General features: G+C 45.2%; 1 protein-coding gene across 1 annotated transcript; it reads right to left on the reverse strand.

Moving 5' to 3' along the window:
• Positions 1-5,322: 5,322 nt before the first annotated feature.
• Positions 5,323-24,742, reverse strand: LOC142928869 (uncharacterized). Its single transcript, XM_076069320.1, has 8 exons — positions 24,375-24,742; positions 21,777-22,017; positions 18,727-18,795; positions 15,718-15,750; positions 11,358-11,411; positions 10,385-10,414; positions 7,980-8,057; positions 5,323-6,593 (listed from the first exon to the last, which is right to left on the reverse strand). The coding sequence occupies exons 2-8, from the start codon at positions 22,012-22,014 to the stop codon at positions 6,442-6,444; spliced, it is 654 nt and encodes a 217-aa protein (XP_075925435.1). The 5' UTR covers positions 22,015-22,017; positions 24,375-24,742; the 3' UTR covers positions 5,323-6,441.
• Positions 24,743-26,053: the final 1,311 nt, after the last annotated feature.

Consider the following 26,053-nt stretch of genomic DNA (forward strand, 5'->3'; position numbering starts at 1 on the left):
GAAGCAGGGGCAGCAGCAGCATGAACAGCAGTAGCAGCAGGAGCAGCAGCAGCAGGTGGAGCAGCAGCAACAGCAGGAGGCGGAGCAGCAGCAGTAGCAGCAGCAGAAGCAGGGGCAGCAGCAGCATGAACAGCAGCAGGAGCAGCAGGAGCAGCAATAGCAGCAGCAGGTGGAGCAGCAGTAACAGCAGCAGCAGGAGCAGATAGAGTGCTTCCATGCTCACGGCCCTGAACTCCTCCTCTGTGCAGGCGCGAGGCGTGCCGCACATTCCACATTCCCCAGCCTCTCTGCCCGTTGCCACCACTATCGATGTCCAAATGACGAGCCACTTTGTTGAGCTATCATTTGTGCTAGCCATGGCGCTTCTGAAAAATAAGTTAATAGCTTCGTGGGCTTTGCCTGGTAGGATGGGGATGGTTTAGTTTCATTTGTATGCTTTGGGTGATTGTTTGCTTTACCTGTACTTTGCCCCTGCTGGACATCTGTGGAAAAGAGCTTCATAGCTCATCGGATTCCTCCAGTAAAAAGAAAGATTCTGACTTTAGTTATGAATTATAAGGTTACCAGGATAGCATTTTTCACGATACGATGCGAGAATTTTCACGTTATTGACTATCGCGATAATTTTCCCGTAACTCTGCATTTGTATTTCACACATTCTATCATGATTGTGCTTGGCTGGACTAACACTCCGAATAAGGTGCTTTGGCAGTTGTTCAAAGGCAGCTCCCCCAAGACAAAGCAGTCACGCCTCTTATAATCGTTGCACCTTCAAATTACAGTCTATCGTTGTCACAACGCGCTTGTCTCTCCAATCAGTTCGCATGTCAACCACGAACGGGACCAGAGTGAGCCCTGCCTCGAGATCGTCGTCGTAAGCGCCGGTCACGTGACCCCCGTTCTCTGTGCGGCACCCAACCAGCGATGATTATTCTATGTGCTATGATTATGCTATGTGCTATGAATACTCTACGTGCTATGATTATTCTACGTGTTATGATGTGCTATGATTACTTTGCGCCCTATAATGATTTAATGTGCTATGATTATTGTACGTACTATGATTGCTCTACCTGCTATTATTATTTATACACTGATTATTCTACGTGTTGTAAATTACTCTACGTGCTATTAGCCTATTATGATTATTCCATGTGCTATGATTACTCTACGTGCTATGATTACTCTACTATGGTTATTCTATGTGCTATGATTACTCTACGTGCTATGATTATGTCTGTAATATCAAGGAGGCTCTTTCCCCGAGTCACTCACTACAAGCCCAGTGTAGTAGTAGTACAAGTAGGGTCGCTTACCGCTTTTTCTTTCCAAAACGGGACTTCTCTCCAACAGTGGTGACGAGGTAATGTTGTTGTATCCCTCCCGTTGTGTTCTAACACCAATTAAGTTTTGCCTCTCCAATCAATTCGCACGTCAACCACGAACGGGACCAGAGTTGAGGCCTGCCTGGACACAGCCTGGAGATCCGTCGTCGTGAGCGCGCGAGTTGGTTGTCGTGACGACGCCGTGACGTAACAGTCACGTGGCCCGATCTCCCAGTTCCGGGTCACGTGGCTCGTTCTCCCAGTTCCGGGTCACGTGGCTCGCTCTCCGAGTCCCGGGTCACGTGGCTCGTGTTCCGTGTGCTCGTGCGAGCCATCCAACCAGAGACGCTGCCGCGTGCACCTCGTGCTCGGCTGTGATTTGAATTCGTTAGAGACCCCCACCGGTGCCCTATATAGGCGTGCGATGATGGTGCATGCGTGATGTTGGTCGTATTGGCGGTTGTTGCTGTAGTTGGTGGTAGTTGACGATGAAAGATACTGTTATCGGTTTGTGGTGGTTGTTTTATTGGTAGTGGTTGTTGGTGTTGACTGGTGGTTGTCATTGTGTTGGATGTGGTTGTTTTATTGGTGGTGGCTGAAAGTTTTGGTTGTTTTATTGGTGGTAGATGGTGGTGGTTGTTGTGTTGATGGTGGTTGTTTTATTGGTGGTAGATGGTGGTGGTTGTTGTGTTGATGGTTCTTTTATTGGTTGTTGTTGGTGTTTTGTTATTGTTCGTGGTAGTGGTTGACGTTATAGGTAGCGGTGGTTGCTATCTGTTGGTGGTGATGGTTATAGATGTAATTGTTGGCGACCATTGATGGTTGTTGTGGTTAGTGGTGGTTGTTGACATTGGTAGTGGTTGTTGGTAATGATTACAGTTGTTGGTGATTAAAAGCGGCTTTGGTTTATAGCTGGTGGTTGTTAGTGCTGTTGTGGTAGTTTGTGCTGATGGTGGTTGCTGATCGCGTGGTGGTTGCTGTTGAGGTGGTTGTTGTTGATGGTCATTGATAGTTGTTGTGTTTACTGTCGACTCAGTCTCAAACGAGTTCCTGGTGTAGTGTGTAAACATCGTCACTGGAAAGACAAATGCGTCCGGGCGTGGTGCTTGCCACACCCACCCCCTCGCGTGCCGTGCCGGCCTTCATAGGTGCTCGCTTGTAGCACTTGCCTCTAAAGTATATTAAGGCTACACGGGGGAACTTTGTCTTTGACAGACCAGGTGATAGCGGCGGAACACGCGCAATGCCGCACATGAGGCCACAGGACAACTTGTCATCATCATCATCATCGTTGTTCTTGTTGTAACAAGGCGAGTTTCCCAAACGTTGAACGCAGAATGTCTCATCATTCATTGGTCTTTGTGATCAATCGCACGTGCCACTCTCATGCTGACATGGCCAGCTTGTGTGATGGCTCACCTGAATTATAGGAATATACGTGAACACACACTTGGGGATCGCCTAAGAAATAATTAACTTATTGTTCTTTTTTAAACCGAAACAAAATCGAGTTGTGTCATTTGAGTAATCCGATAGATTCCCCGGGGTCCTGCCACTGCGCTGTTGTGGCTGCCGTTAGTGATGAACAGAATACATTAGTAACGTCTCCTTTTTACAGCTGCGTACCACACCGTAAAAGTAATGTTTAAAAAAAAACTTGTTTTTTAAAACACGATTTAATAAAATGTACCGCACTAGTATTGAAAGAAGTCCACGACTCCAGGGAGTGAAATCGAAGCTCGCCACAACGTAAGGGGACTGTGGTGCTTTACAGCCAACATCAGTTGAGCGTGGACAATTAGACCCAAGCAAAAAAATAACATTAAAAAGAATTTGTAAAAATATATATCATTTTAATGATAGAATACAGTATTGTCATCAGTATGACATAAGCATACCAGGTTTGTAGTCGATACCACATTGGGAAGTGGGTAAAAATTGAGTTACAAGATTTGAGGATACAACAATAGACAGAGTTAATAAAAAGCGTGTAATAATAATAATTTGAAAAAAACTTAAATTATTTATTACACAACGCAACGACCGCACAACCGCCGCCTGGCGGTTCAAAACTGCGGCGGCACTGATTGTGTACGGGCATTGAGTTAACTCTGCTGAAAGTATGCCCTCCCCCAGAAGGTCCGTGTGGCTGATGGGATGTGTCAAACACACTTCAAACCGGTAGATGGAGGGAGCGATGTATGGACAAGGTTGGCGTATTGCCTGCTGAGTTATGTTGTAACGTTACACGCAAAGAAGATGATGCCTCTCTGACAGCGGAATTTGCTTCGAAGCGATCTCTGTGCGCGCCTGAACTCCGCACCGTGTAACCGCGACGCGTAAACACGCGCACACAACGTGGAAACAAAGATAAAATATTGTTTTTATTTAATGCTTTCGTGACTGCAGGGATTCATATTCTTGGTTCTTTCGGTAAAGTCACGTAGAAGGGAAACAATAAAATAATAAAAATATTTAAAAAATAAAATTCTCACGTTTCGACTGCAACACAAGCAATCATCAGGTGTGAAAACCTTCACACGTGAGAATTTTATTTTTTATATTTTTATTATTTTATTGTTTCCCTTCTACGTGACTTTACAGAAAGAACCAAGAATATAAAGATAAAAGATCCCCCGTGTAGCCTTAACAGACTGTAGGGGCAAGTGCTTTTAGCGAGCACCTATGAAGGCCGGCACGGCACACGAGGGGGTGAGTGGCCAGCACCACGCCCGGACGCCTTTGTCTCCCCAGTGGCGATGTTTACACACCGCACCAGGTACTCATTTGAGGCTGCGTCGACCGAGGTGAGTCCCAGGACCGGTTCAAGTAATCGTCACTGGTGTTGGCCGTGAGCGGGAATCAAAGCGCAGCGTGCTAACCGCTACACTTACCCCTCGCACCACGTGGAAACACACACACACGTCAACGCACACACGTGTAAACACGTAAACAGCAAAAACAGCAGCCATTCGCCACTAAGTGCAGGTGAGGTCACCACGGCGCTTGTGCCAGGCTAGCTGCACTTTGAGGCCACGTGAAGTGTCGAAGGCTCACTGACAGGTCACGGGACAGACCCAGGTGCCATGGCTTTGACTGATTGAGATCACTGGCAGATGAATCGTCACCCGTGCCTCCCCACTGTGCCAACCTAGCCGTTTTCATTTCAACAAGTTGGGGCCTCTGTGCAAACACAGCACAGTATACAACGCATCACTCGGTAATGTCGGCATGAACAAACGTAACATGTTGAAGCAAGTCTGAAAGACCCGTTATGCTGTTAATTCAAAGTTATTTTATGGAGTCACAGTTGTTGTGTTCTTCATGAGCATTCTGAAAACAACCTCCTCCCTTCCCCCAGGACAGGTGCCGGCAAACCAAAAAAGTAACAAGCAAAGAGACGAGAATTCAAGAAACCTGAAAAAACATTATGTGAAGCACAACCAGTCAGGCCAACAACACAGTTAGACACTTCCTGGCGGACCACGAATTTCAGAAGAGTGAACACGAAATTTAACACTCTTCTGAAATTCGTGGTCCGCCAGGAAGTGTCTGTGTTGTTGGCCTGACTGGTTGTGCTTCACATAATGTTTTTTCAGGTTTGTTGAATTCTCGTCTCTCATCTTTTTGTTGTATTTACCTCCGTGATTTGTTCTTGACACCTGATGAAGATCGCTTGCGTTGTGATCAAAACATCGTGATTGTTTTTTGTGTTAATATAATTTTATTGTATTTCTACATACGTGACTTTACCGAAAAAACCAATGAGTCGTTCGTTATAGTTTAAGTTTCTATTTAAATTGTTACACGGATGGTCCCGTTTAGCCTATCGCCCGACTATTTTACGTAGGAAGATCCGTGGTGTGTGGGCGCTGGGGTGGCTAGGAGATGTTAACTACCTCGCCTGGTATGGGGCCGTCCATAAATGACGTCACGCACCTGGGGGGGGGGGGTGGGGGTCAGACATTTGTGACGATGTGTGACGAGGGGGGGGGGGGTGAGAAATGTGATGTCACGTAAAAATGGGCAACTTTAAATAAATATAGACAACACGTTCTACTTTATTAAATATACTTTTTAATAAATGTTTTCTCCTACAACATCAGAGTGCAGCGCCACATTAAATACGCACTACAATGACAATAGTTTAAAGCGATTTGAAGCATGTTTTAGTTGTTGGGGGGGGGGCAGAGCTTTGTGATGTCATATTTGAGGGGGGGGGTCTGACTTTTTGTAACACCGTGGTGCTAGGGGGGGGTCAAAAATCACCCAAAATCGCGTGACGTCATTTATGGACGGCCCCTAAGATCACTGCTACATTGTTTTTATAACTTTATTTGGAAACCTGCCTCCGAGTCGTCATTCACCACACAACATATTCATAATGGACCCCAAGCGTGGTGATAGTGTTTATTTATTTAAGTTTTGTTTACTTATTCTTACGTTTATTTTTGTTTCTTTTATTTCTGTTTAGTTAGGTTTCGCACGTATGTGTTATTTATTTACCGTCGTTATTTGCACGTGCGTTTTTCGCCTTCCAAAATAAATGTGCAAGCTAAATATAAAGGCTCTCTGTTTTTACATTCGTCCATGTTCTGATCCCTCACCAGACGAAAGTGCAAGGTGTTCCTGTACCTGGTGGGCTGTGTAAACACCGCCACTAGGGGGAGACAAAGGCGGCCGGGCGTGGTGCTGACCACCCACTCCCTTCGTGTGCCGTGCCGGCCTTCATCGGCGGTGCTTGCTAGCAGCACTTGCCACAACAGCCTGTTTTGGGGATACGTGGGATCGTCGTTGTGTGCGTGTCTGTGTCTGTGTGCAATTGGGAGGTGGTCCCCCTTCCGACAAGCAAGTCAACGTCAGGACTTAATGTTTCATTTACTTTTCAGTATTATTATTGAGTTTCACAATGCTTACCTTTTGGTGAACTTTAACATATTTTGTAAAACTGTTCTATATGTACTTTAAATATTGTAGGTACATGATTACAACTTATGAACAGTTCCGGATGCGAACGGGTCTGAGGAACGGAACCAGTACATAAGTCGATAACCGTCCCGTGCAGTAATTTAGCACTTAATTAGCTAGTAGTCACATCACAAATTCAATGTCAAATTCAAACTAAGACTGGGGGAAAAAATGTCAAAAAGAGCAATGTAAAAATGTTATGAGTTAACTCAGGGTCGTAGTCTGGCTCTGGGATGACGTCGGGATCGACGTCGTCCAGAACCTCCAAAGGTGCTCGCCGTTGCTTTTCCAAAATAGTTCCTGTAACACAAAGACAAAGATAAAGGTCCCCCGTGTAGCCTTAACAGACTGTCGGGGCAAGTGCTATTAGCGAGCACCTATGAAGGCCGGTAACGGTACACGAGGGGGTGGGTGGCCAGCACCACGCCCGACCGCCTTCGTCTCCCTAGTGGCAATGTTTACACACCGCACCAGGTACTTATTTGAGGCTGAGTCGATCTAGAGGAGGCCCGGGACCGGTTCAGATAATCGTCACAGGTTTTGGCCGTGAGCGGGAATAGAACTCGGGTCGCCGGGTTCATAGCGCAGCGCGCTAACCGCTACACTACCGCTCCCCACTTCCTGTAACACATACATGCATACACGCGCAGGTGAGTTAGTGACGTTTAGACACTTTTTAAAAAATCCTCGAACATTTTTACATCATTGCTTTTTGTAAAAACCTAGCAGAGTGAATTTAGACGTATCCCTGGCAGCAATGTGCAATGGCTGTATCTACGTTGAACTTCTTTCACACCGTAACGTAGCCACCGTGCTAATCGGAGGTGCGGCGGGCGGGGGGGGGAAGGACAACAAACTAAACACAAACATCAGCAATGTTTAAGAAGGCAGAAGCGTCGGGTGATACGAGCCGGCAGCAGCACTCTGGACAGCGCTGCTTGAAGGGCTCCATGCAGAAGTTGTGAGCAAATCTTTTTTGGCCATTCTCACACTCGTGAGGTTGCTCTGCTGTGACATTTTTGAAGGGTTTCTCTGCCTCCTGACAATAATGCCCAGAGTGCACCAGGAAAACAATTCAGAAGACAACGAAGTGCCCGTAAAGTGTATTGTCTTTTTTACTCGGCTTGATATGGAGACTTAGTAATGACATGGTGACACTTTTTTGTTTTAAATGTTACTGCGCTGACGTCACCACAGTGCGAACGAAATTCATTGTTCCTACAATTTTGATTTGAAGCTTTCGTGACTGCAGGGATTCATATTCTTGGTTCTTTCGGTAAAGTCACGTAGAAGGGAAAAATAAAATAAATAAATATATATTTTTTCCCCCCTTCTACGTGACTTTACCGAAAGAACCAAGAATATTTTCGATTTATATATTTATTATTTTATTGTTTCCCTTCAACGTGACTTTACCGAAAGAACCAAGAATATGAACCAAGAATGTGTTCCTACAATGTTTCTGCTTGTTGCTCTACCCCTGCCTAGTTATGCAAATTGAGCATCTCAAGGCATTGCACATGCATGGAACGATGCATCGATGTTAATGAATAAAATGAATACTTCGATTCATCGTACTTGGATTGCAAAGACAACGCGACAGATTTTACGAGAGTCATATTTTAGGAGTGATATAAATTGCACGCAGTGAGGCATTCCTGACGTTATAACTCCAGGATGACGTACGTTCACAATAAGACAGGCAGACTTCCTTATTCTCTTTCTGGCAGGATTCGCAGCGCAGGGCAGATACATACGTGGGTTCTGCGGACAAAAAAAACACATGGACGGAGTTAAAAGGCTGTTGATGTCTGCAGATTGCAGGGAAGATTGGGGTCACAAAAGTTCACGTGATGGAACCAGATGTCACGTGCATTTTCAGTAGGGGCAAATGTAAACGCTACGAAGTTCCATTTATCACCTTTTTGATTGACTTTATGAGCTTTTTTTTCTCAAATAGAGATAAAAATTCGAAACCAATTTGTACGCATGTTGAACTGCTTTCGCACCGTACATAGCCAACCGTGCTAATCGGGAGGTGCAGGAAGAAGGACAACGAACTAGACACGTACATTTCCTGCAGAAATGTCGGTCACGTGGTTTGACCATTTACTCGTCACACCGTTCAATGCGAGTTGGTGATCGTGGGGGGGAATAGGTTTCGGTCGTGGCATCAGGATTGGTTTGGATGTCACCCACCGGTGACGTTACGCATGATCAGCGATCAAACTCAGGCAGTGGGGTTTGTGGCACTGCCTGAACCGCCGCGATACCCACACGATAAGAATGATAAACGTTTACTTGCCCAGTCGAGTGTGTCAAGCAATTGCATTTAGAACACGGTGAGCGAGTTTAAGGTCGAAATAAGCGACATGTGATGACTCCAAGCAGTCTGTTACGTTCAGGATAAGACTAAAAACAAAACTGTTGTTGAGCAGGGCCCTACATTTAGATGTTTGGCCAATTCCACGCAAGACCGTTTGGCAGGAAACAAGTGCACTAGGAGACTGTGCCTGCACGTGAGTTGAGAACACTCAAGAGCTCAACACGAGTTGACTCCTCGATACGTTGCTGTGCTGCCGTCACGCCACGACTTTGTTAAAATTGGGCTTTACTTTCAGGTAATCCTTCATTATATTATTCAGTTAGAATATTACAGTAGATCATCGATTATCCGGTGGCTTCGGGGGGCAGGGGGCGCCGGGTTTTCAAAAACGCCGGATAGTCAAATGACTATTTAAAATTGCTTATTTTTGCACGCCGTGTTTTTCGGTGTTGTGCATGTGCCTTTACGTTTTAAATTTGTTTACTACATAACATTTGCATAAATATCCTACTCTAAAATAAAAATCCTAATAAAAAAAAAGTGACTATTTACTGTACCGTACTTACCACTCTAATCTCGAAGACTGGAGTATACAGATGAAGCATTTTCATTGTTTAAGTTGTATGTATGTAGTGTATAATGTACCGTATATGATATTTCACAATGAAATCAAGCATAGCTACCTTTTTTGTCACGCCAAATGGTGCCTCTGGAGGAGTTTTGCCAAATCGGCCCAGGACTGCCGGATAATGTGGGAAGCTGCCGGATAATCGAGGATCAACTGTATTTGGTCAATTGTCAGCAGGTTTAGCCTGTACATGTGAAGTTGGTGCAGGTTTTCCAGATAAAAGCCGGGGGGAAAGTGTTGCATTCAAAGGCAAACATTTGTCATGACAATGTTAGAATGTTGGGCAAGCGCCATTATTAAGCGCATGGTGACGTCCTCGTTGACGTGCTTGAACGAGCGTGATGCTGAAGCCGACAGTCGGTAGCTCGCTCACATTTCTGGAATAACGCTCGGACCTTTTTGGCCTCATAAATTGTCCACGCACACGGGCACATGCACACATGCGCGCACGCACATACACAAATACAAAGTTCGAGCACCTATGAAGGCCGGCACGGCACACAAAGGGGAGTCGACCTAGAGGAGGCCCAGGACTGGTTCAGATCATCATCACTGGTGTTGGCCGTGAGCGAGAATCGAACTCGGGTCGCCAGGTTCGCAGCGCAGTGCGCTAACCGCTAAGCTACCGCTCCCCTGACACATACACACACACATGCGCACACACATATGCATACTGTCTCGTGATAAGGTGATGAAGACGCAGTCATGGCACCCATACCGTCTTACAGAATCGCCTACATATATGTAGAGTAGTAGTTAGTGACGTCATGTCACGCACGCCCTCCGGTACACGTATGGTGACGTCATGGACAGGGGGCGGGACGGTGACATGTCCCCCTGGGATATTTAGGTTGGGACCCGTGACGTGTTCGTGGTCGTTGCGGGGAGCCAGGAACGTGTGAAGTTGGAAGTTGGGACCCAGGGTAGGGGGAAATTGGCACCAGGCTAGCGTAGCCTGCGGATGCTAGGGAATCCCCAGTCCCCTTCCCTGGGGGAGCGATAAGTGAGCGTGCAGTACACGGAGTCGTGAATGAAGAAAAGTCCTTAATAAAACAACTGGCGCAAGCCCCTACATGAAGATCTGCCTCCGAGTCGTCATTTACGCCTCAACATATATACAGGTGTACACAATCTTACCACAGACAGGGCATGACGGTTCCTTCGAAGCTGAAAAACAAAAAGGAAAGGACAAAACATAACGGTTAGTTAAAATATATTCGCATTAGTTGCTTAACAACACAGTCACAAATCCCATACATCACCACCACACACAGCAGGGAGTGTAACCAGGTAAGGGTGAAAGTGTCCTGCTCATGCCACTGCTGGCTAAAGGGCCTCCACTCGAGGTACAGAGATCCCGTCTACAGAGTATTTGGCCTACTCTTCCGTGGTGGCCAGAGACAGGAATATCCACACTTTGCCACACCGTATTGGACGTGCTGATCGACTGATTATGGTGTGTTCCCATGCCTACCGCTCGGTGGACAGAGGAAGAAAGATTTGACAAACTTGCATTAGGGTCACAAGGAAGCGAGCATGGATACATTAAGTTTAATATGTGGGCTTTCGCGACCAATATACATAAGAGGTTTTCTGGGTTAGATCGTGTGAATATAAATGTGTCGTTACTCCCACCACCAGCACCACCCAACACAGCTAATTAGTAAGGTTTGCCACGTAAACAAACGTGTCAGTTACTAGTTCAGCAATAACCGGTGTGTTGAAGAGTAAACCCACAACATCTACAATTCGAGTACGACGTTTCGCCGCTAATTACAACTAGCCTCATCAGGCGACAGCTAATTATACCGCTGTATTAATAATAATGATCCTATACCAAACGAAAACCTCTTATGGATGGACGCATTAAGAGTTAAAGTTACAAATCTGTACCGCGCACAAGAGCAAGTGGGAGGGGACAGGTGTTAGCTTGATGCAGGTTCGTGAAGCATCAACAATGCCGTACTATGGTTAGTCTCGTCCCCACCACGGTAACGTGTTAGACACCGGTATTCTCAACACTGCTCATGTGAGCAGGAGGGAGGAGGAGGAAGACAACGATTGATGTTTGCGTCGCGCTGGGTGTGAGGGTGCAATGGGCAGGACTTACTCTTCAAAGCTTCCTGAAAATCCTTCCATAACTTGATGAGTTCTCTCCAGTAGACTGCCATGAGAGAGAGAGAGAGAAAAAAACGAGTGAACAATTTGTAAATACAGTAAAACCTTGGATTGCGAGTCACTTGGTCTGCGAGTGTTTTGCAAGACGAGCAAAAACTTTCAATAAATATTAATTCGATAAACGAGCGAGGTCTTGCAATACGAGTAGTGTATGTGTACGCTTTGTCTGCCGAGCGTCACGTGATCACAACTGAGCCGATGGTTCTTCTCTCTGTCTCGCTGCGGGATTGTGGGTAATCATCTCGCATGCTCGGTCTCAGTCAGCGTGCCTCACTCGTATAGTCAACATCCGTGCGAGCGTATACTGTTTACTATAGTACTATAGTGTTGTGACCACGTGCATACTGTTTACTACAGTACTATAGTGTTGTGACCACGTGTATAGTTTACTACAGTACTATAGTGTTGTGACCACGTGCATACTGTTTACTATAGTACTATAGTGTTGTGACCACGTGTATACTGTTTACTACAGTACTATAGTGTTGTGACTACGTGTATACTGTTTACTACAGTACTATAGTGTTGTGACTACGTGTATACTGTGTACAACAGTACTATAGTGTTGTGACCACGTGTATACTGTTTACTATAGTACTATAGTGTTGTGACCATGTGTATACTGTTTACTATAGTACTATAGTGTTGTGACCATGTGTATACTGTTTACTACTGTACTTTAGTGTTGTGACCACGTGTATACTGTTTACTATAGTACTATAGTGTTGTGACCACGTGTGTACTGTTTACTATAGTACTATAGTGTTGTGATCACGTGTATACTGTTTACTACAGTACTATAGTGTTGTGACCACGTGTATACTGTTTACTACAGTACTATAGTGTTGTGACCACGTGTATACTGTTTACTACAGTACTATAGTGTTGTGACCACGTGTATACTGTTTACTACAGTACTATAGTGTTGTGACTACGTGTATACTGTGTACTACAGTACTATAGTGTTGTGACCACGTGTATACTGTTTACCATAGTACTATAGTGTTGTGACCACGTGTATACTGTTTACTACAGTACTATAGTGTTGTGACTACGTGTATACTGTGTACTACAGTACTATAGTGTTGTGACCACGTGTATACTGTTTACTACAGTACTATAGTGTTGTGACCACGTGTATACTGTGTACTACAGTACTATAGTGTTGTGACCACGTGTATACTGTTTACTACAGTACTATAGTGTTGTGACCACGTGTATACTGTTTACTACAGTACTATAGTGTTGTGACCACGTGTATACTGTTTACTACAGTACTAGTGTTGTGACCACGTGTATACTGTTTACTATAGTAGTGTTGTGACCACGTGTATACTGTTTACTACAGTACTATAGTGTTGTGACTACGTGTATACTGTGTACTACAGTACTATAGTGTTGTGACCACGTGTATACTGTTTACTACAGTACTATAGTGTTGTGACCACGTGTATACTGTTTACTACAGTACTATAGTGTTGTGACCACGTGTATACTGTTTATTATAGTGTTGTGACCATGTGTATACTGTTTACTACAGTACTATAGTGTTGTGACCACGTGTATACTGTTTACTACAGTACTATAGTGTTGTGACTACGTGTATACTGTTTACTACAGTACTATAGTGTTGTGACCACGTGTATACTGTTTACTATAGTACTATAGTGGTGTGACCACGTGTATATTGTTTACTACAGCACTATAGTGTTGTGACCACGTGTATATTGTTTACTACAGTACTATAGTGTTGTGACCACGTGCATACTGTTTACTATAGTACTATAGTGTTGTTACCACGTGTATACTGTTTACTATAGTACTATAGTGTTGTGACCACGTGTATACTGTTTACTACAGTACTATCGTGTTTACTACAGTATAGTGTTGTGACCACGTGTGTGTGCATAAAGCATTTTTGTTATTTTTGTCCAAGTGTAGTGACTGTTCTTTAGTAACTGTACTGCAACAATGCTTTTTGCCTCCTCAAAAGGAGGCAAAAGCAAGTGTCATTGGATAGGTTCCTTGTTAAAGTCGCACAAAAATAAAAAGATTCCAGTGAGCCAACAGATGCCAGTGATTCTGTTAGTGACAGTGAAAGTCGTCCTACACAATAACCCTCCTCCTCCTCTCTCTCGTCTCCCTCACACCAGCCACGATTAAATTAAATTAATAAATGTGATTACTTTATATTAACGTTAAATAATAAAAATATAAAAAGGTATTTTGCATTAATAATTTTTACATGAACATTTTTGGGGTTGTGGAACGAATCATCTGAGTTTCCATTAATTCTTATGGGGAAATTCGCTTTGATATACGAGTGCTTTGGATTACGAGCACGTTTCCGGAACGAATTATGCTCGCGATCCAAGGTATTACTGTATAGTGCAAAGACTTTAAAAATATTGCTTCATGATTGTCCCTGTACATGTCTGTCCATTGTACTTGCATTTATTTTTTTACAGATGACAGCTTTCAGCTCCAGGAACTGGTCACACTTCTGTGACGGTGGCCCACATTTGCATTCATCACGACAGTTTCCAAAACGTCATAAATATTGCAAGCCATTAAAAGGATGCCAGCAATGTCTTTATAGTTACATGCAACCTGTTTCAATTTGCTTATTCGTGTCTCGACGATAAATCATCAGGGCCATATTATCCAATCGGCACAGTAGGTACAGTAGGCACTGTGCCCAGTGCCTACAAATACTTAAGGGCCTACAAAAACTAAAGGGCTTACGAAGACACATTTTTACCACGTTTTTTGTTTGTATGTATTATAAAAAATAAAATGTAACCAGGATATCTTCTTGAATAAATATATTTGTATAGCAAGGATAGCCACAGTGTACAAAGAGGCAACGTCACGTCAATGTTATCTGTGGCACGCAGCACGCTCCCATCAATTTAGGGCACATCCTAAATAATACGTGTATCAGTAATGACGTCTGTACAGCACCTGGACGAAGTACCGTGCGAAACAAGCGGAGTGACAGCGGCGGTAGCAGTAACATAGGGCAGCAGCAGTAGCAACTGTAGAAAGTTGTCACTGAAGGCCTACGAAACAGAAGTGCCCAGGGCCTACAAGAACCTTAATCTGGCCCTGTAAATCAATGATTTTGTTATATCAATCAACCCTTTAAAACATTTTGCAGAACACCTTCCGAACCAGGCAGGTGTGTGTTTCTGGCTCCTGATCACAGCCTGTAGAGTTCCCTGGTGTCCTCTCACATGAATCCCAAACTCTCATTCGTGAAAAAATTAACATCGCCAAAACATCCTCATGCAGCGGGACCCTCCTGAAGAGGAGTTTTGAGACTCAGTCAGGATTTATTTGGTAAATAATGAACATTATTGTACAAGGTGGTCTAAATTAGTTTAGTGAGAAATTAATTCCGTATTTATATTTCGGGAAATTAACTATTGGGCCATTCTGTAGATCTGCCAGCATTATTTGGCTCATCATACAAATCCTGTTGCATTAATGAAAGTTATTAATAATAAACGTGTTTTTTTGGGGGGTTAAATCACGTAAATATTAATCGCCCGATTAAGCTGGTTGTAATTACCAGCGAAACGTCGTACTCAAATTGTAAATGTTGTGCCTTTACTCTCCAACACACCGGTGTGCTGAAGTAGTAACTAATTGGCACGTTTTGTTTACGTGACAACCCTTACTAATCGGCTGTGTCAGATGGTGTTGGCTTAACAACACATGCAATGTACAGATGGAAAAGGTGGAGTCCATGTTTTTCTTGTCACGCCTTCTCCTGGCAAGCCAGGGTATAGCAGCACCTCGACGCCCACAGTCAGGGAGTTCCGTACCATCTGTGTGCCGTCCACCAACCCTCGCTGCCTCCACAGTGCTGGAATACAGCAATGTATGGCCACCATCGGCAGGCTAATTTCTTGGATTACGAGAATTTCATAACCAATTATACCACTATTGTGCTTTTTGAGGCACACACAATATTTTGGGTAGACATTTAAATGTCTACCCAAAATATTGTACCTTTATTAAGTAAAAAGAACTTCAATATATATTTATTTTCCAGTTTTGCCCCAGAATTATATAATTCTGGATTTTGGCATTGATAACAGCTGGGTGGTTAGTTTTCTTTTGGGGGTTATCTTTTGCATAGTTTTTGTGAAAATATTACAAGAGTCTACGGCGCACTGAGAGATGAAATATTCCCAAGCATAGCAAAAAGCAACCAGTCGGATCTCTCAAAACAAATCAAAACTGAATTTCCCACAGTCAGGCTCAATGTTTTTCCCCACACTTACTGGCATAGTGTTTTTGACTCAGCTGACCGGAAACTGTGAATGACAGAACCAATACATAGTTAACAAGGCAGGAGTGATCAAGCACGTAAAAAACACGGCAGTGTTGGTGTTTATGCTGATACGGAGTTGTACCAAGAGAACATTATAAACAAACCGAGACAGCATTGAAGGTGCGACCAACAGACATCACGTGTTTAGATACCAGGGGTGGAATGATTAACCGTTGAGTCTTAAGGTCACGATACGTGCAACGAATCACTCGTGTATGAGCCCATGGTGTATCCCTTTTGATTTACATTGAGTCACGGGTTCACGTGACTCTTGAAACCACGAGTTGCCACGAACATGACTGCAATTATCAAATAAATATTTAATAAATATTTGATAATCATTATTCTCGTTGGGCCAGGAAACCCTGAACAATGTCAAGACTTTTCCGGAGAGTTATGCCACATCTTTGCAGAAGAGGGTGATCTTGCTTTGAGAAATCCAAATTGTTTATTTTGCAGATAATTGATCAGCATTCGGGTGTTTGGCCAATACCAGTAATACTGTATTGTGTTTTTGTTGTTGCTATGGGAGGACATTAGGGACCTGGGCGGAAACCCATGCAGAACAGGCGTAGAACAAACTGCACGCAGAGAGGTGCACATGTTGGGAATCAAACTCAGGTCTTGCTGTAATGCTAAACTAAACTACTAAAACTATGTTTTATTTCACCAAGGAAAGCCCACCGAGCTATGTCCCTCTTTTTCAGAAGCGACCTGGCCACAAGTGATGTCCCAATGAAGTGGCGTATCACGTGGACATTTATAGCAGCCGAATACTCTAAACGCGTGATGTTGATTCTAAATGTGAAGGGGGAAACTGGAGAACCCGGAGAAAATCCGCACGACCGCAGGAAGAGACATGCAAACTCCAAATATAAAAGGATTCGGGTCGGGATCGAACCCTCGACCTCCTGTATACCCAGCGAGGTAGTTAACATCTCGCCACCAATTGTGTCATTGAATCGTTCCACATTGTAATGGAGGGTGGGGAGGTATTCAAATGTATTATTGGCATTACTGTATTTGTATTAAAATAACCGATTTGCTATCCACGATGTTCGCCGTCATTACTTTGAATGCTGTTTTAATTCGTAGCAATCTAGGCCCTGATTACTTTCATGTAGTCAAACTTTTCGTTCAAGTTAACCGTCACAACACCCACTATATGCGCGCAATTTTCAGTCTTTAGCGTGAGTAGCAACACTCACGGCTGACCGTCTCTTCTCTCACACAAATACAGTAGGCCTGTATATTTCAGAGTTCAACGTTGTCGATGTTAGGATTTGTAAAACAAAGTGACGATCTTTTTTTTTCTTTCAGATCATTGATTTGAGGTAATTACGAAGTACCTTTGTGCTTACAAAAGTGACGTCACACGATGCAGGTTTCTTTTACAGGCCCGTAAATGACACAAACATTTCATTTCCACTTACGTATTTATCAACTAAAAGTGTCAAAAAAAGAGTAAGATCATTCAAAATATAGCTAGGGCCGTTTTTGGCTATTCAAATCAATCTGACAATGGGCAACAAAGACAAAGATCCCCCGCATAGCCTTAACAGACTGTTCGGGCAAGCGCTGTTAGCGAGTAGCACCTATGAAGGCCGGCACGGCACATCAAATGGTGTGTCGCCAGCACCACGCCCGACCACCTTTGTCTTCCCAGTGGCAATGTTTACACACCCAAGGTCGACTCATTTGAGGCTGAGTCGACCTAGGGGAGACCCAGGACCAGTTCAGATAACCGCCACTGGTGTTGGCTGTGAGCTAGAATCAAACTCTGGTCGCCGGGTTCGTAGCGCAGTGCGCTATCCGCTACGCTACCGCTCCCTACACAATGGGCAACACCGATAGCAACACCCGCCATTCGCCACTAAGTGACGGTGACGTCACCAGGGCGCCTGTGCCAGGCCAGGTGCACTGAGGCCACGTGAAGTGTCGAAGGCTCGCCGACAAGAGGTCTCGGGACAGACCCAGGTGCCATGGGCTGGCTGACTGAGATGACTGGTAGATGCACCAGTTGTACTCCCTGCTGTGCCAATGGTCAATACACCCACGAGCACACACACATTATACCCCTTTGTTCGGTACACTGTCTTCATATGCTCTTGCATTGCTACACGTAGATCGCTTTTTTGTCTCAATCCACTGATGGATGAGGGTTTCCCCATGCCGTACTCGTCATGGAGGTTATTTCACCATGCAGGTCGTTGTGGGTTGGAGTCAGTGGTGGGGGCTGGACATTGGAGCATAGGAGATCAGTACAACGATGGATTTTTGCGGTGCTGCGTTTGGCTAACAACAGCCTGGTTGAATTTAGATGCTCATGAATATGAAATTGCAAGGTATATATTTCAGAAACTTGCACGGATGTTTCAACTGCCATGACGGAGAACGATATTTTTTATTTTACTATTTTTTACCAGGTAAGGCCCACTGAGCTAAATAGCTCTTTTTCAGAAGCGACCTGGCCACAAATGATAGCTCAACGAAGCAGCTTACCAAGTGGAAATGTATAGCAGCCAAATACTCTCAACGCATGTTTCTAAATATGGAGGGAAAAACCGGAGGACCCGGAGAAAAATCCATGCGACTACGGGGAGAGAGAGAGAGACATGCGAACTCCAAATATACACGTAGGCTTTCGCGACCATTATATACAGTCGTTAGGGTCAGGATCGAACCCACAACCTCCTTCATACCAGGCGAGGGAGTTAACAGGGGACCACGAGATTGCAAGTTATATAATGTACAAACCATTACACCGTGGCATCACGCTCATCATTTGTTAGACAATATATTCAGGTGTTGGATTTGTTTTCTCTCCAAAAATCCTGGAAAACTGTGGAGCAAAGTATCGGTTTGTTTGCGTTCTCTTGAGCTAGGGTGCTGAAACGACTTCTGCTGAGAGCGTGCGAGTCAGCCCGCTGACATGCCCCTCGAGTCCAAATGCACGTACCGTCTCCAATTCTGTAGTTCATCTCCACAAACTTGGAGCCCATGGTTTGCTCCACCTGCTCGTACAAATCTACAAGGCGGTGAACAACACGCACGCACGCACGGACATAGAGCGTTCCAGTTAACACTGCCAGCCTTTTCCGAATGCACAAGACAGATGGGCTCATAGAGACACAGAGAGAGACACATGGATACACGCAGATAAGTGTACATACATAGAGACAGGCACAGAGATAGAGACGCATGATGTACGCCGGATGAGACAATCAAATGCAAAGAGACAAAGGACGAATGCATCGTAATTATACCTCTGTGCATTTTTATTGAATGCCTCTCACCTACGTCTTATATTTCTCTAATTATCGTATTTTCCCGCGTATAGCCCGCATATGCCCCGCAAACGCATATACCCCACACAAATAAAGTTTTGTGTAAAACAAATTTCAGATAGCCCACACCTCCATATACCCCGCAGGGTCTTGTTTTTTTGTAAAAAGTGGTATACCCCGCGGGTTATATGCGGGAAAATACGGTGCTGCCTCTAATTCCTATCGTTCTTTCATACCTCGCTACAAATGTAAATAATCTTAAACTCTCTTGATGACTGTATCTCTCTTCTCTTCGAAATTAACATCTCTCCTGATTTTCTCATAATATATAAATGTAATCACCCAAGCGAGTCGGCGCATGGAACATCTAAGAGACCGGGGTGTGGAGCCAGCAGAGGGCAGGAGTAGGGGCACGGTGACTGTGCATATGTGAAAAAGAGCTTCATAGCTCATCGGATTCCTCCAGTATAAATAAATATTCCGATCCTGTATGCAGGAAATAGCAGGGGAGGGACGAGGTCACTCGAGGCCGTGAGCGGTCGAGCCGAGCGAAACGATCTCCGGCGGACAGTCGGTGGATGAGAGGGGAATGGAAAGCCCTGGGGGTGGGGGGGGGTGCGAATGGCCAGAGGGGGCCGGTGGATGTGCAGACGACAGGGGGCAGCGTGATGGGTGTTAGCGCGAGGACACGGCCAGTGTAGGAATACAACAGGGGGAAGGGACGGGGGGAGTGGTGTGGAGGCGAGAGGGCGGTGCGAGGGGAGAGAAGAGGCAGGACCAACGGAGGGGGGAAAGCGAGCGGGGAGAAGGAAAGAGGCCGTCCATAAATGACGTCACGCGATTTTGGACGATTGACCCCCCCCGTCGTCACACGACGTCTCAAAAAGTCAGACCCCCCCAAATATGACGTCACAACGCTCTGCCCCCCCCTGCCCCAAAATAAAACATGCTTCAAATCGCTTTAAACTATTGTCATTGTAGTGCATATTTAATATGGCGCTGCACTCTGTTGTAGGAGAAAACATTTATTAAAAAGTCTATTTAATTAAGTAGAACGTGTTGTCTATATTTATTTAAAGTTGTGCATTTTGATGTGACGTCACATTTCTCAAACCTCCCCTCTTCGTCACAAATGTCTGACCCCCCCCCCCAGGTGCGTGACGTCATTTATGGACGGCCCCAAATGTAAAACTATTTTTTATTTTGTCAGGCAAGGCCCAATGAGCTACGCAGCTTATCTTCAGAAGCGGACCTGGCCACAAGTGATAGCTCAACGGAATGTACTTATCGCGTGGACACTTCTCTCAGCCAAATACTCGGAAGCACGTTTCTCAACGTGGAGGTAAAAAGGGAAAAATCCACGCGGCCACAGGGAGCGAGAGAGAGAGAGAGAGACGCAAACTCCAAATATACAGCAGACGTTAGAGTCGGGATCGAACCCCCGACCTCCTGAATGAGCCGCCCGGGCGGCGGGCGGCGTTTACAGGGGAGGCCTCCTGGGGCGAAGGGGGAGGGCAGGGGGACAGCCACACGGCCGAGAGGCCACGTGGACGGAGAGGAGAGTTGGTGGAAGTGACTGGGCGGTGTGTGCGGAGTTTAATGTTCAGTGTTAGGCTCCACAGTGATGGTGGTGATGCACGCCACTCATTCACGAATCGTTGTGGAGTTGTCACGAAAGCCGCGCCGAGTTGAAAGATAAGTCTTCGAGTCGTCCCTGATTGTTGCGGTGGGCATTGCATATATTCTGAAACGCATCTTCATCCTCCAATGTCTTCTGAATACCTCTCATCTCTATTCTGTTTCACTTCTGAATACATCTTACATTCCTCTTCTGTCTAACACATGCATTGCATACAGATCTGGACTAAATAACATTTTTAACACATCCACTATCTCGAGCATACATTTCCATCGTCTCTCAGATACGTGTCTTACAGCTCTATTGCAGACACATCTCAGACACGTGTGTGTGTATATATATACTCATAATAGAGGTTTTGGGGTATATCGCATGAATATAAATACGTCGTTCAACCCGCCACCACCCGATACAGCCAATTAGTAAGGGGTTGTCACGTAAACAGAACGTGGCCAATTCGTCACTAGTATAGCACACCGGTGTGTTGGAGAGTAAACCCACAACATTGACAAACCTTGATAATTGGCTGTGTCGGGTGGTGGCGGGTTTAACGACACATTTATATTCACACAATCTAACCCAAAAACCCCTACTATGGATGATACTGGTCGCAAAAGCCTCCTACGTGTTAAACTGATGATATATTTACTCTTTGCACCGCATGCCTCTCGGCCTGTCAGTTGATGTGACATGCCGAGACACAGGCTGCCCTCGTACTGCACCTCGGTGAGGAAACGAGCGCGTTGCGGTGGCTAGGAGATGTTAACTCCCTCACCTGGTATGCAGGAGGCTGTCAGTTCAATCCCGAACCCTGACACCTGTATATTTGGAGCATACGTGACACTCTCCCCGTGGTCACGTGGATTTTTCTCCGGATCCTCCGGTTTTTCCCTCCACATTTAGAATGAACATCACGCGCTTAGAATATTTGGCTGCTATACATTTCCCCGTGATAAGGCACTGTGTTGAGCTATCACTTGTGCTAGCCAGGTTGCTTCTGAAAAATAACTATATAGCTCAGTGGTCCTCAGTTGGTAAATATAAAGAGTAAAAAATGACGTGAAAGTAAAAAGGGTGACTCACAGATCAAGCGCTTGGAATGTTCTCCCAGCAGCTTGGAGATGATATTCTGCACGCCCTTGTACGTCTTCGTGCGAATGAAGGGCCTGTCGATCTCCATCCTGTTCAGCAGCGCTTTCAGGGGCACCGCGATGGCTTCCGTGCACTTGAAGCACGGCTCGCACGGGCGGGCGACGAGCAGCAGCAGCAGCAGCGTTGGCAGCACTGCGGTCACGAGGCACGAGGAGCGCTGGGGAGCCATGGCCTGGGGAGCGAGAGAAGGGGTCACGTTTAGCGACTCCACCTTTACTCGTTGTGCCAGTGAAGCAGGCACCCATTAACGTGGGCCATTTTGGAAATACAGGGGCTCCTCTACTTACGAACGAGTCAGAATCCAGAGGTGTGTTCGTAAGTTGATTTGTTCGTAAGTCCAACTTACTCCTGTCGGTTCCGAACATTTTGTATGACATGTACACTACATAAGAGAATAGCTCTAAAAGTTGTATAATCTCCTATAAACATAGATGCCACTGGTTCTTCAAGTTCTGCCGATGCCACCAATGACATCTATTGCACGGCGGTTTAACTTACGACTTTCGGTCCGAACAGGCAAACTGGACGCACAGACAGGTTTGTTCGTATCTCTAAGTCGAATTTTCCTCAGTAGAGGAGTGTCTGTAGAACTTTATGGTCATAAAATATGTAAAACGATTGCGTTACGGTAAACAAGATTGCTAAATTTGGTAATCAAAGCCAAAACATCACCAAATGCAGTTATGTGGCGTGTTTACGTTTTTGCGCCACGATTCGTAGTTCACGTAAAAAGACTAGAACCGATACGACCAGTTATAAATAACAGTGGAGCGTTGGCATTGGGCAACGGACCGTGGTGGTGGTGGTATTAAACCAGTATAGGGAAGGAGATGAATCTTAGAAAGCGGGTGGGCACTCAAAACAATAGCAGCGTGCACGCCCCCATTAAACCAAATCCGTCACTGGCAGCAAGGCGAGGAATGGAAATGTACTCTTTGGTTTTATTCGGTAAAGTCACGTAGGTAAAACAAATTAAAATAAAATAAACAATAAAAACACGACGTTTCGGAGGCAGCGCAAGCTTCATTTTATTTTAATTTGTTTTACCTATGTGACTTTACCGAATAAAACCAAAGAGTATGAATCCTTGCAGTCACGAAAGCTTCAAATCTAGAATGGAAATGTCTCAGTGAGGAGAACGACTCCCTAATGAGAGGCCTTGCAGCAGCCAAACCGTGCAGCAGGAGCAGCAACAGCAGAAGTAGCAGCAGAAGCAGCAGCAGGAACAGCATCAGCAGGAACAGCATCAGCAGAAGCAGCAGCAGTAACAGCAGCAGCATGAGCAGCAGCAGGAACAGCAGAAGCAGGGGCAGCAGCAGCATGAACAGCACCAGGAGCAGCAGCAGCAGGTGGAGCAGCAGCAAGAGCAGCAGGAGTAACAGCAGCAGTAACAGCAGCAGACGCAGATAGAGTGCTTCCATGCTCATGGCCCTGAACTCCTCTGTGCAGGCGTGAGGCGTGCCGCACATTCCACATTCCCCAGCCTCTCTGCCCGTTGCCACCGCTATCGATGTCCAAATGACGAGCCACTTTGTTGAGCTATCATTTGTGCTAGCCATGGCGCTTCTGAAAAATAAGTTAATAGCTTCGTGGGCTTTGCCTGGTAGGATGGGGATGGTTTAGTTTCATTTGTATGATTTGGGTGATTGTTTGCTTTACCTGTACTTTGCCCCTGCTGAACATCTGTGGAAAAGAGCTTCATAGCTCATCGGATTCCTCCAGTAAAAAGAAAGATTCTGACTTTAGTTATGAATTATAAGGTTGCCAGGATAGCATTTTTCACGATACGATGCGATAATTTTCACGATCTTATTGACTATCGCAATAATTTTCCCGTAACTTTGCATTTGTATTTCCCACATTCTATCATGATTGTGCTTGGCTGGACTTAACACTCCGAATAAGGTGCTTTGGCAGTTGTTCAAAGGCAGCTCACCCAAGACAAAGCAGCCACGCCTCTTATAATCGTTGCACCTTCAAATTACAGTATATCGTTGTCACAACGCGCTTGTCTCTCCAATCAGTTCGCATGTCAACCACGAACGGGACCAGAGTGAGCCCTGCCTCGAGATCGTCGTGCTAAGCGCGGGTCACGTGACCCCCGTTCTCTGTGCGCCACTCAACCAGCGATGATTATTCTATGTGCTATGATTATGCTATGTGCTATGAATACTCTACGTGCTATTATTATTCTACGTGTTATGATGTGCTATGATTACTTTGCGCCCTATATTGATTTAATGTGCTATGATTATTGTACGTACTATGATTGCTCTACATGCTATTATTATTTATACACTATGATTATTCTACGTGTTGTAGATTACTCTACGTGCTATTATTAGCCTATTATGATTATTCTATGTGCTATGATTACTCTACGTGCTATGATTACTCTACTATGATTATTCTATGTGCTATGATTACTCTAGGTGCTATGATTATGTCTGTAATATCAAGGAGGCTCTTTCCCCGAGTCACTCACTACAAGCCCAGTGTAGTAGTAGTAGTACAAGTAGGGTCGCTTACCGCTTTTTCTTTCCAAAACGGGACTTCTCTCCAACAGTGGTGACGAGGTAATGTTGTTGTATCCCTCCCGTTGTGTTCTAACACCAATTAAGTTTTGCCTCTCCAATCAATTCGCACGTCAACCACGAACGGGACCAGAGTTGAGGCCTGCCTGGACACAGCCTGGAGATCCGTCGTCGTGAGCGCGCGAGTTGGTTGTCGTGACGACGCAGTGACGTAACAGAGTCACGTGGCCCGTTCTACTTCCGGGTCACGTGGCTCGTTCTCCCAGTTCCGGGTCACGTGGCTCGTGTTCCGTGTGCTCGTGCGAGCCATCCAACCAGAGACGCTGCCGCGTGCACCTCGTGCTCGGCTGTGATTTGAATTCGTTAGAGAACCCCACCGGTGCCCTAAATAGGCGTGCGATTATGGTGCATGCGTGATGTTGGTCGTATTGGCGGTTGTTGCTGTAGTCGGTGGTAGTTGACGATGAAAGATACTGTTATCGGTTTGTTGTGGTTGTTTTATTGGTAGTGGTTGTTGGTGTTGACTGTTGGTTGTCATTGTGTTGGATGTGGTTGTTTTATTGGTGGTGGCTGAAAGTTTTGGTTGTTTTATTGGTGGTAGATGGTGTTGGTTGTTGTGTTGATGTTGGTTGTTTTATTGGTGGTAGATGGTGGTGGTTGTTGTGTTGATGGTGGTTGTTTTATTGGTGGTTGTTGGTGTTTTGTTATTGTTCGTGGTAGTGGTTGACGTTATAGGTAGCGGTGGTTGCTATCTGTTGGTGGTGATGGTTATAAATGTAATTGTTGTTGGCGACCATTGATGGTTGTTGTGGTTAGTGGTGGTTGTTGACATTGGTGGTGGTTGTTGACATTGGTAGTGGTTGTTGGTAATGATTACAGTTGTTGGTGATTAAAAGCGGCTTTGGTTTATAGCTGGTGGTTGTTAGTGCTGTTGTGGTAGTTTGTGCTGATGGTGGTTGCTGATCACGTGCTGCTGGTGGTGGTTGCTGTTGAGGTGGTTGTTGTTCATGGTCATTGATAGTTGTTGTTGTGATTACTGTGGACTCAGTCTCAAACTTGTTTCTGGTGCAGTGTGTAAACATCGTCGCTGGAGAGACAAAGGCGGCCGGGCGTGGTGCTTGCCACACCCACCCCCTCGCGTGCCGTGCCGGCCTTCATAGGTGCTCGCTTGTAGCACTTGCCTCTAACGTGTGTTAAGGCTACACGGGGGAACTTTGTCTTTGACAGACCAGGTGAGAGCGGCGGAACACACGCAATGCCGCACATGAGGCCACAGGACAACTTGTCATCATCATCATCGTTGTTGTTGTTGTAACAAGGCGAGAGTTTCCCAAACGTTGAACGCAGAATGTCTCATCATTCATTTGTCTTTGTGATCAATCGCACGTGCCACTCTCATGCTGACATGGCCAGCTTGTGTGATGGCTCACCTGAATTATAGGAATATACGTGAACACACACTTGGGGATCGCCTAAGAAATAATTAACTTTTTGGTTTTTTAAACCGAAACAAAATCGAGTTGTGTCATTTGAGTAATCCGATAGATTCCCCGGGGTCCTGCCACTGCGCTGTTGTGGCTGTCTGCCGTTAGTGATAAACAGAATACATTAGTAAAACAACTTTTTTTTTAAAACACGCTTTAATAAAATGTACCGTACTAGTATTGAAAGAAC

This window comes from Petromyzon marinus, chromosome 24, assembly GCF_048934315.1.
Source record: "Petromyzon marinus isolate PM22_M1 ecotype Great Lakes invasive population chromosome 24, UKy_Petmar_22M1.pri1.0, whole genome shotgun sequence".
Taxonomy (NCBI): Eukaryota; Metazoa; Chordata; class Hyperoartia; order Petromyzontiformes; family Petromyzontidae; genus Petromyzon; species Petromyzon marinus.

Bases quoted from the DNA above. Each gene is read 5' to 3' on its own strand.
- LOC142928869 (XM_076069320.1), bottom strand. From the start codon at position 22,014: ATGGCTCCCCAGCGCTCCTCGTGCCTCGTGACCGCAGTGCTGCCAACG. The intron at 18,796-21,776 runs GTGAGTCACCCT...ACCGCCTTGTAG, and splicing joins ACATTCCAAGCGCTTGATCT to ATTTGTACGAGCAGGTGGAG. The intron at 8,058-10,384 runs GTAAGATTGTGT...TTTTGTCCGCAG, and splicing joins ACCGTCATGCCCTGTCTGTG to AACCCACGTATGTATCTGCC.